At 55.5% G+C, this 10,957-nt stretch overlaps 1 protein-coding gene across 1 annotated transcript; it reads right to left on the bottom strand.

Moving 5' to 3' along the window:
* Positions 1–1,659: 1,659 nt before the first annotated feature.
* Positions 1,660–8,924, bottom strand: LOC130611844 (DNA polymerase iota-like). The gene is given in 7 exon segments (XM_057433031.1): positions 1,660–1,877; positions 2,323–2,456; positions 2,675–2,790; positions 2,918–3,096; positions 4,011–4,247; positions 5,093–5,245; positions 8,834–8,924. Coding segments are annotated over 7 exon segments (1,128 nt in total).
* Between the last annotated feature and the right edge of the window lie 2,033 nt (positions 8,925–10,957).

Here is a 10,957-nt window from a genome sequence, read left to right as displayed (position 1 = left end):
AATTCCCGTTGCACATCCACAGGGAGCTCATAGAAGGTCTCTGTATCCACATCAGGAGGAATTACTACGTCTTTACTATGGGTTTGCTCCATCGATGCTGCTGCAGGGGCCTCCTTATCCCAGCTGGAAGCACATGACCCACTCGGGATCATCCCAACTTCTGGAGGCTCTTTCTCCATCCTGATCCATGTCCTGCTGGGGTACTCAGAGGCCTGGGTTGCTCCTACAGAGTTACTACACCCTGCAGGGCAAGCAGCACTGCTTAATCCTGTTGGATTTTGGGAAGGGTTTTGGATCTCTTTGGGAAAAGGCACTGAGGGCTGAGCCAGAACATTCCCAGCATGGAATTCCAGCTGCGAAGGGAGTTCTTGTTGAAGCGCTTCCGGAAGGACTTCCTGGGCAATAGAAGGAAAAGAGGGAATTGCTCTGGGTCTTTGTGGGCTTTCCTCTCCCTGGGGAAGCTTCCTGATGTTGGGAATTCCACTGCAAGAGGCGCTCCCCTTCCCTTGGGAAGCTGCAGCTTCCTATGGAAAGAGCAGAGATCAAAGCAGGAGCAGCCTGGGGGTCACTAACCAGGGAGCAGCCACGGCCTGAGCCACAGCCAAGGGCACCTTGGAGCCTGCTCCAGGCGGACAAAGGCCAGGAGAGGGCTCCCACAGCACTCATAGCACCCATAGAACTCCAGCACCCACAGCAACCACAGCACTCCCAGCACCCATAGCACACACAGAACCCCAGCACCCATAGCAATCACAGCATCCACAGTGCCCCCAACACCTTCAGCACCCACGGAACTCCCAGCACCGAAGGCACCCCCACCACCCCCAGCACACATAGCACCCCTCAGCACCCGCAGCACCTCAGCACCCACAGCACCCCCAGAACTCTAGGCACCCATAGCACGCACACCACCGCCAGCACCCACAACACCAACAATGCCCATAGCACCCACAGCATCCCCAACACCCATAGAACCCCAACCACCATAGCAACCCCAGCACCCACAGCACCCATAGAAACCACAGCACCCCCATAGCATCCCCAGCACCCATAGGACCCCCAGCAACCATACCAGCCCCAGCACCCATAGAACCCCCAGCAAGCATAGCACCCCCAGCACCCACAGAATCCCAAGAACTCATAACACCCATACCAAACACAGCACCCCGAGCACCCATAGCACTCATAGCAACCACAGCACCCCCAGCACCCAAAACACCCACGGTACCCATAGCACTCATAGCACCCCCAGCACCCACAGAACTCCAGCACCCCTAGAACTCCCAGACCCCCCAACACCCATAGAACCCCAAGCACCCATAACATGCACAGCATCCGTAACACCCCCACCACCACCACCACCCACACCTCCAGCACTTGCAGAACCCCCAGCACCCATAGCACCCCCAGCACCCATAACACCCCCAGCAACACTCCCAGCACCCATAGCAGCCATAGCAAACACAGCACCCCCAGCAGCTACAGCACCCCCAGCACCCATAACACGCACAGAACCCTTGCACTCACAACACCCCTAGCACCCACAGCACTCACAGAACCCTCAGCACCCACAACATGCACAGAACCCTAGCACCCACAGCACTCATAGAACCCTCAGCACCCATAGAACCCTCAGCACCCATAGCACTCATAAGCACCCTAGACAAACACCTTGCCACTCCCTCCTTGGCCAGAAGGGGGTGCTGGGCCCTTGCCCTTGAGGTAGAAGCCAATGGAGCCCTTCCTGGTGGGAAGCTCCTGGAGGCTGGAGAAGCAGATGTTGAGGAGGGTGAGGTGGAACGGGAGCTCCGTCGGGATCATCTTCCGCAGGAGCTTCATTAGGATGCTCCCCAAGGGCGAGAGGAGGCTCCCGGGATCTACAAGATGGGAAAACCCTTGGGAAACAGGGATCAGATCCCAAGGAACGCATGGAATAACAGCGAGTTGAGTAGGAAAGGGTAAAGTTTGGAGCATCCTGGTCTCAATGTCTCCTATGTCCGCCTAAGCCCGATTCCAATGGGAGATGATTCCAGCCCTCATGGATATTCCCACATGGATGCTCCATCCATGTCCTGGTGGCCTCAACATAAGGGCATGGAGCAGATGAAGCAAAGGCAAAGGAGGCCGGAGCTTCTTCCAGCCCATTCCATTGTCCCAGCAGCCCCATAGGGAAGAGCTTCCAAAGATCCCCCCTTTTCTTGGGATCAAGGAATGGAAAAGATTCCCAAAGCTTAAAGAGCTGAGAATGGGATGACCTTAAATAATGGGATTGGAGAAAGGCATCCCATTGTAGCAGCACAAAGTGGACCATTCCAAGCTTACCTTTCCCAAATTTGGGAAGGAGATGCGGTGGGATAGGGCTCTGACAGCATTCCCGATGGAACCCCTTTCCCGATGAGGAGAAGCGGCGGATGTTCAACCTTATGGTGCGTGGCTGCCTGCCATCCTGGCGGATTCTATGGAGCACCAAGGAATAAGTGCTATTCCAAGTCTATGGCAGCTGCCACAGCATTGGATCATGGATCACTGGATCATGGGATCGGGAGCTTGGACAAGACCTTCAAGGCCACCATGAACCCCCCCATATATCCCTCTTTACTCCATGGAGAAGGCCCTTTCCAAGCCATTCCATGAGGAACATGATTCCACCGGGAAGAGCTCTGGAGACAATCACCTTTCCAAGAGGCTTGGAAGCATCGTTCGCAGTTTCTCCTGGACTTCCGCCTCTGAGAAGCACCTCCAGAAGGAATCTTCATCACTAAAGGACCAAGAGCAGAAGGAATCGCATCACTTGGATTCTATCCCAGATTCCCAAGAGGAATAGAAGCAGGGAGATATGGAATGAATCGTGGACACATGGAGCTTCAGAACCTTCTGGAAGGACTTCCTTGAGAATTCCTTAAAGGAATTCTCCTACCTGAGGAGGTCCTGATGGTGTCACAGGGGCCTCATCCTGCCCATAGCTGAGCTTCCGGATCCGTTGAGCAAGCGCAATTCCCAGCTCCTTCTCCAAGCCAGTAGATGGAAACCTTTGGAGATCCACCACGGTTTTCACACCCAACGCTTCCAGTCGTTCCGCGGTCCTGGAGCCGATGCCTGTCAGGATACGGACATGGGAATGGCATTATCCTATCCGAGGGGTCCTTGGGATGGGAGCTGAGGGAGTTCTTGCTTGTGGGAATGATGGGATAATGGGAAGTGGGAGACGACCCATCCATACTGGTGGTGCCTTCAACTCAACCCAGCCCTTCCGGCCTCCTAAAGGAAACCGCAAGCATTGGGTCTAATGCAAGAATGAATTCCCTGTGGTGCCCAGCACCTACCTGGATGGGACCCCAGCACCTACCTGGCACCTTCTGGATGGGACCCCAGCACCTACCTGGCACCTCCTGGATGTGACCCCAGCACCTACCTTGCACCTTCTGGATGGGACCACAGCACCTACCTGGATGGGACCCCAGCACCTACCTGGCACCTTCTGGATGGGACCCCAGTGCCTACCTGGATGGGACCCCAGCACCTACCTGGCACCTTGTGGATGGGACCCAGCACCTACCTGGCACCTTCTGGATGGGACCCAGCACCTACCTGGCACCTTCTGGATGGGACCCCAGCACCCACCTGGATGGGACCCCAGCACCTACCTGGCACCTCCTGGATGTGACCCCAGCACCTACCTTGCACCTTCTGGATGGGACCCCAGCACCTACCTGGATGGGACCCATCACCTACCTGGCACCTTCCAGATGGGCCCCCAGCACCCACCTGGATGGGACCCCAGCACCTACCTGGCACCTCCTGGATGTGACCCCAGCACCTACCTGGATGGGACCCATCACCTACCTGGCACCTTCCAGATGGGCCCCCAGCACCCACCTGGATGGGACCCCAGCACCTACCTGGCACCTCCTGGATGTGACCCCAGCACCTACCTGGATGGGACCCATCACCTACCTGGCACCTTCTGGATGGGCCCCCAGCACCCACCCGGATGGGACCCCAGAACCTACCTGGCACCTTCCGGATGGGTCCCAGGTTCCTCAGCAGCTCCTGGGTGCTGTGAGGCAGAAGCAGGGTTTGTTGGTTGGGCTTGAAGGTCCCAGAGACCACCTTGGCCAAGAGCTTGGTGGTGGCCACCCCAGCACTGCTGCTGAGGCCCAACGTGGAGTAAAGGCATTCCCGGAGCTCTTCCATCACTTGGGATCCAACGGCGAGCTTCCGATGGGTTGGATCCTGCATGTTGATGGCTGGGAAGGAGAAGGAAGTGGGGAGGATGTGGGGAGTCAACCAAATTCCATGGATTTTTCAGGGGGTGGTGGTGAGGGGGTGGCATTCCGGTCCTGCAGGAGGGTTTGGTTTCCTGGATCAAGTGGAAGCACATTCCTAGATCATGGAATGGGATGGATGGAGCTTAAAGTGCATCCAGGGCCACCTTGCACTGGAGCAGGTTGCTCCAGCTTGGCCTTGGGGATGGGATATCTCCCACCTCCCACTGTCCCACCAGACTCATGGGGACGAACTTCCCAAGATCCTATCCCAAGAACTTCCCAAGATGCTATCGTCCCACCAGCCTCACGGGGAAGAACTTCCCAAGATCTCATCCCAAGAACTTCCCAAGATTCCCATGGCCCCACCACCTTCATGGGGACAAACTTCCCCAGATCCCATCCCAAGAACTTCCCAAGATTCCCATTGTCCCACCAGCCTCATGGGGACAAACTTCCCCAGATCCCATCCCAAGAACTTCCCAAGATTCCCATTGTCCCACCAGCCTCATGGGGAAGAACTTCCCAAGATCGCATCCCAAGAACTTCCCAAGATCCCCATTGTGCCACCAGCTTCATGGGGAAGAACTTCCCAAGATCCCATCCCAAGAACTTCCCAAGATCCCATCCCAAGCTTCCCATGGTCCCATCCCTCCAGCTCCTCATCCAAAGCCCTTTCCAGAGCCCCTTTGCGCACTGAAGCCACTCTGATGCCTCCATGGATCCTGAAGGTCCTTTCCAAGCTATTCCATGATTCCAGGATACCTGGACTTTCCCAAGTCCACTTCTCTGGCTATTCTGAAGCCAAGGTGGATCGGGCTACTCACCTTGGTGCTTGTAGACATGGCCTGAGACACGGATCCCAGCCCATCCACTTGGATGGAAGCGGCCTACACATTTCTCCACCACATCCGTGATATCCAGGAAGTTCTCATCCAAACCAAGTCTTTCCACCAATGGACAATATTCCCGCAGGAGCTCTAGGAGGAGAAGACAACCCAGGATAAGAGGGAGAACTGATTCCAAGAGGTTGACGGCTCCCTATAGATGGAGCTCCAGGTCCATGTTTCCTCCAGTATCCTGGAGGACCCATAAGCTGTTGTAATTCCTTCCTAGTCTGGGGCATCTGCTCTTTTTCTGTTTTTCTGAAGGTATCTGCAGCAATCACTGCACTGCTGCTATCCACCAAGTACCCCCCGATTTGACTGGTTTCTGCTTGGTTTCTGTCATTCCTTAGGTGGAACTTCAACTTCTGCACCACAGTGCTTGCCACACTGCTGTTGCTGCAGTTCTTTGGGGCAACCTCCTCTGATTAAGACATCATCTATGTATGGGTACATTTTCACCTTTCGAGGAAGTGAGACCTTGTGTGGGTTTGTGGTGTTCATGGGAGGGAGGTGAGTCCCCTTCCAGCCCCACGGCTACAGTCCCAGGGTGAGATGCCTCAGCTAACCAGGCTGAATCCCATCCTGCAGCAGGGGTAAAGGAGATCCCAGCCCGTCCTGGCCTGCCTGTCCTGTCTGATGAGGGGACAAGAAACAGGCTGCCTGCTGAAGTGGTTGTGTCACCACCCCTGGAGGTATTCAAATTCTAAGGCACATGGTTAATGTGTTGACTTGCCAGCGTTGGGCTAATGGTGGACTCGATGTTAAGGGTCTTTTCCAACCTAAATGGTTCCATGATTCTACAAAATCTTGTTTAGACCAAGCTGTCTCTCATCAGAGAAATGACACTGCAGGAAGGCAGTGTGCCTCCCAGCTGAGGGAGGAAGCATCAGTGCTTGCTTCAGGCTGTTTCCCATGGTGCTCCCCTGGAGCCTCAGGAAGCCCAAGGATGCTCTGAGTTAGCTGGTGACTGAATGTTTCAACAGCCATACAATACCTGCTGTCCTCTGCAAAGGGCTCCAAGTGTAGGTCCATGACAGAGCACGTCTACACTTGACATTGCTATCTTCAATGGCATGTCAGTTTTCATCCCCTGGTACTTACGTATCTATGCAACTTGTCAACCACAGACTTTGTGTCAGTGGGGCTTTGTCTTTGAGCTAGGGGTGTCCAGCCTGGAGAAGAAGCTCCAGGGAGACCTTACTAAGCCCATACCTAAACAGGGCCTACATGAAATCTGGAGAGGGGCTTTTTACAAGGGCCTATAGGGACAGGACAGGGGGAATGGCTTTAAACATGGAGATGGGAGACCGAAATGAGCTCATAGGCAGAAGTTCTCCCCTGTGCTGAGGCCCTGGCACAGGGTGCCCAGAGAAGCTATGGCTGCCCCATCCCTGGCACTATTCAAGGCCAGGTTGGACACGGGCTTGGAGCAAGCTGCTCTAGTGGAAGGTGTCCCTGCCTGTGGCAGGGGTTGGAACTGGATGAGCTTTAAGGTCCCTCCCACCCCAGTACATAAATTTACTGCCTCTACAACTGAAGTGTTCCAGGGAAGTCACGTTTTGATAAAAGCTTTTTTGATAAAACTACTGTGCAGTTGGTTGGCGTGATTCTGAAAAGGGAATAGAGCTCAGCTGAAGCAGTGACCCCTGGTGTCACAGAGAAGTGTTTTTCCTTCCTGTCACTGGTGGATTCCTTGGGAGAAGAGGTCCCAGCTATTTCTGGAGTCACCAGCTGTGCAGTTCCTAGCAGGGCACTGCAGGTACAGCTGAAAATTGCGTTTCCTTGGTACATGGTTCGGTTGGAGATAAATCTGACTGCAGATCTACCACCAAAAAATTGTTCATGTGCAGTAGACACACAGATTACCCTTCCAGTTACTGAGGAAAGTATCCATGGGCTGGGAAAGGAAACAGCACAGGAGGGAACTTTTGTTCTTCCTGGTAAAACCTGTTGGGCTTTAGCATCTTCTTCCATATCTTCAGTGGTAATTGGAATGTACGTTATTAAAAGTAATATTTCATTTTCTACTCCCGTGTTCTAGGAGAAACATGAGCAGGGGTCTCCCTCAATCCACCCTTCTCACAGAGTGGTGTGGTCACCTCTTGTCTCTGCCTCCAAACATAGTGCTGAATTCCAGTTATAACTTGAGGGAAATGTTTGGTTGGTTTACTCAGTTATTAAATGTGTTTCAGTCTATGCAAGGAGGTTTCTGAAATTACGGTAGGATGTAAAATTGTGTAAAATTCACTGGTTGCTCTTGCTGACCATCCAAACAGGGTACCCCACGTGTTCTCATGGTGTGTGGAGTTGTTAGGCACAGGTTAATGGTTGGCAATGTTCTCAAGGGTCCTTTCCAAATTGAACGATTGTGCAATTCCAAGAAAAGTTTTTTCGACTCAGCTCTGTCCCTCATCAGAGAAATGGCACTGCAGGAAGACAGTGCGTCTGCCACCTGAGGGAAGGAACAACAGTGCTGGCTTTAGGCTCTTTCCCGTGGTGTTCCCCTGGAGCCCCAACGGACGGACACTGGCACTGCACCAGCTACTGAGAAAATAGGCTGCGACTGCTGAACCCAGGACGCGCTGAAATACAGCAGCCGAGGCACCCGGGGGTTCTGCAGATGCCGGGGCGCCCACCACCTCCTCCCCCCACCCCGCTCCGAGGCGCCTCCCCCAGCCTCCTCCCTCCGCAACGGGCTGGGAAGAGATTGCAAAGACGTTCTTCTGGTTGTGGTTTTGGGGAAATGTGTCTGAAACTTCGGAGAAGAGATGAAGATAGCGTGGTTGAGGGTAGAAGGGAGGATTATGTTGCTCTTGGTGACCATCCAAACAGGGTACCCCACTAGTGATGTTCTCGTGTGTGAGGACGGAGGCACGGACCCAGACTTAGAGTGCAAGCTGGATCATCGTTTATTGAACAGATGACACGATATTTATATGCTTCCAAGCAATTAGCCAAGCACTTCTGTGTTTGCCTTGCGATTACATCAGGTGAAAGGTCTACCAGATTTTCCTATCGACATCCTTTCCGGTTCCGCCGTCCTTGTTCCTTGCCAGTTCCAACATCTTCCAAATACCAGTCAGGGACAGGTCACTCTTAATTACCTACTCTAGTTCCCGTGGTCACTCTAATTGCCAGTCTTTGATACATTCCAACACCACCACCCCCCCCCCCCCCCCCCCCCCACACACCCCCCCAGTTTCTCTTGTTTAGGTAAGGAGGAGGATGTGCTGCAGAGCAGGGCTTGCCTCTGCAGCACGGGAGTGAGAGGACAAGGCAGGTCCCTCGTTCCGGGGCTGGCTGCAGGGTGTGATCGTGGGTGTGCAGCCAGGGGTGCCCAGCGGTGTCCTGGCGAGCAGGGTCCCTGCAGTCCAGGGGCCGTGTGCCGGGGCAGGGACTCCTCCACCTGCCAGGGTCGGTCAGCGCTCAGCCTGCCTGGGAGCTCCCCAAGGTGCTCGAGGAAGCTGAGGGGGAAGCAAGAACCCCTGGCCGGCAAGGAAAAGCCGCCTTGCCTCTAGGACTACCGAGAGGGAGCAGAGTCGGGCAGAGAGCAGGAGCTCCCGGCAGGGACAGCTCCAAGAAACAGAGACACGGGCCACCCCGTCCCCACTACCGGGCCCTAGGCAAGCCCAAGCGAGAGACAGACGCCGGCCGCTAAGGCATCTCTGCGCCGGGACGTACCGAGACAGAAACGCAGTCGGTAACAGAAACTGTCCGCGCTCAAGTAAATGCTCAGATTACCGCAGGGGCGGTGGCCGGGAGGACCGAACATCGCGTTCCCCTTACAAGCTCCCGCGCTCGAGCGTGGGATACACTGTAACACACTAGCCGACGCACCTGCGGGTCTGCCGATGCCGCGCTGCACCGCGCCGCGCCGCGCCGCCCCGCCCCGCCCGCTCTTCGCGGAGCAACCCCCCCCCGCCCCCCGCCCCCGCCCCCCCGCCTCCTCCCCCCCCCCCCGTGAGATCTATAGGAACGGATCGTGTCAGCGACTTAGGAGTCCTCGTCATCGTTGCGCTTTGGGTGGAATCCGAAATCCTTGAAATCGTCGCCTCGTGTGTAGAACGTAGAAGAAGGATTAGATTTTCCTGTCAGTACAACGATGAAAAAGAAGAAACAAAGGAATAATCCTTCTTAATCAAAACGCTTTGTTACTTTAAGGGGTACTTCGTTTAACTACTTGAATGTCTAAAACGTTTTGCTAATTAAAGGGGTACTTTGTTTAAGCGCTTGAATGCCTTAAGGGGGTTAGGTAATCGAGAGATCCATCCTGTCACAGGATGAGGTGAAACTTGTGTATTAACTGTTATAAGAAATGGAATTTAGGGGGACTAAGATGGTGGTTAAGCTTGTGATAGACATCCCCCGTTACTGCATTACCAAGGAATTCAATAACTCTTTTAAGAAGTTTCTTCACCCGAAGACAAGACCCCAGCAACAGGAGGAGAACAATGAAAAGGACCCACGTCGATATTCGGGTGAAGGAGACGACAGGATTGGCTGAAACCCAAGACCGAGGAGTATAAGAGACTGTACCCCAGAAATGTCGGTGTGCGTCTTGGGAGGAGCGGAGACCCCCCGGCGTACCCAGCGCTGCTTGCTTATTGCCTCTCGGTATTAATCAATTGTAATTAAAAATTAATTAAATCAGATCATGGTCAAGGCGAAATTTTTATAACACCACCCCCCCCCCCAGCGGCGCATACATAACAGACGCAGAGAGAGAGAGAGAGCGAGCCCAGTGCACGCCCCTCCCCTCCTCCCCTCCCGCTGCCCCTCCCCCTCCCCCTCCCTTCGCGCTGCCGTTCCGGACCCGCCGCGCCTTGGGTGCGGCCCCAGTCCCCAGACAGCGGCACCGCCCAGGAGCAGGTGGGCGGAGGGAGGGGCAGCGTTCGGCAGCCTGACGCTCTGCGACTGCGCCCTCGCCCCCCCCTTCGCCCCCCCCCGACCCCCCTCCGGCTCGCCAAGCGGGTCCCCGTCAGCGAAGAAAACACGGGCTGCTCCCGCCGGGCGGGCAGTCTCGCGCTCAGTTCGCCGGGGGCCGGTAAGGAGGCAGGCAGGCAGGCAGGCAGGCAGGCAGGCAGGCAGGCAGGCAGGCAGCAAGAAAGCAAACAAGCAAGCAAGCAAGCAGGAGACAGTGGTCGGTGAGCAGGCGGGGAGCCTAGCGCACGCAGAGGTGGGCTGGGTGTGTGTGTGTGTGTGTGGGGGGTGTGTGTGCGCGCGTGTGCGCGCGTGTGTGTCGGGTGTGCGTGTTCGCGTGCGGTATTTATTTTTTTTTTTTTTTTTTTTTTTCCGGAGTTCTCTCTGTGGTTCCCTTGGGGTTTCTCGGTTTCTTTTTACTTTTCGGTTTTCCCTTCTCCGTTTTTTGACCCACGCCCCCTCCCTCCTTTTGATTTTTGTAACCAACCGCGGCAGGGTGCGCAGCAGCAGGAAGGGGAGGCCCGCCCCGTCGGGACTTTCCCGTCTGCCGGCTGGACACGGGAGCCGGCAGGGTCCCGCGCGCACTGTCGGGCAGAAATGAGCTGGGTTGGTTCCGCTGGTGGGAGCTCCCGCCGCCTCCTCTTTTAATGAAATGGAGGCGTACGGGAGACGGAGGGAGGGAGGGAGGGAGGGAGGGAGGGCCGGGGAGACCGAGAACATAACCCGAGAGAGAAAGGGAAGGAGAAAGCAAAAGGAAACGGGGTGCGCGCGTGGTTCTTTTCCACAGAAGCCTTCCCGAGGGGGCGGGGGGGACGAGTGCCGGGCCGGAGGGCGATCGATCGATCGCTTTGCGCCTGCGCGCTCGCCCCCCCTCACACCCCTCGC

This window comes from Pezoporus wallicus, unplaced genomic scaffold (assembly GCF_028554395.1).
Source record: "Pezoporus wallicus isolate ANWC-B61680 ecotype Strahan unplaced genomic scaffold, APGP_CSIRO_Pwel_v1 contig_7808, whole genome shotgun sequence".
NCBI lineage: Eukaryota > Metazoa > Chordata > Aves > Psittaciformes > Psittacidae > Pezoporus > Pezoporus wallicus.
Note: the sequence above shows the minus strand (reverse complement) of the source record. Positions and strands in the feature narration are given on the sequence as shown.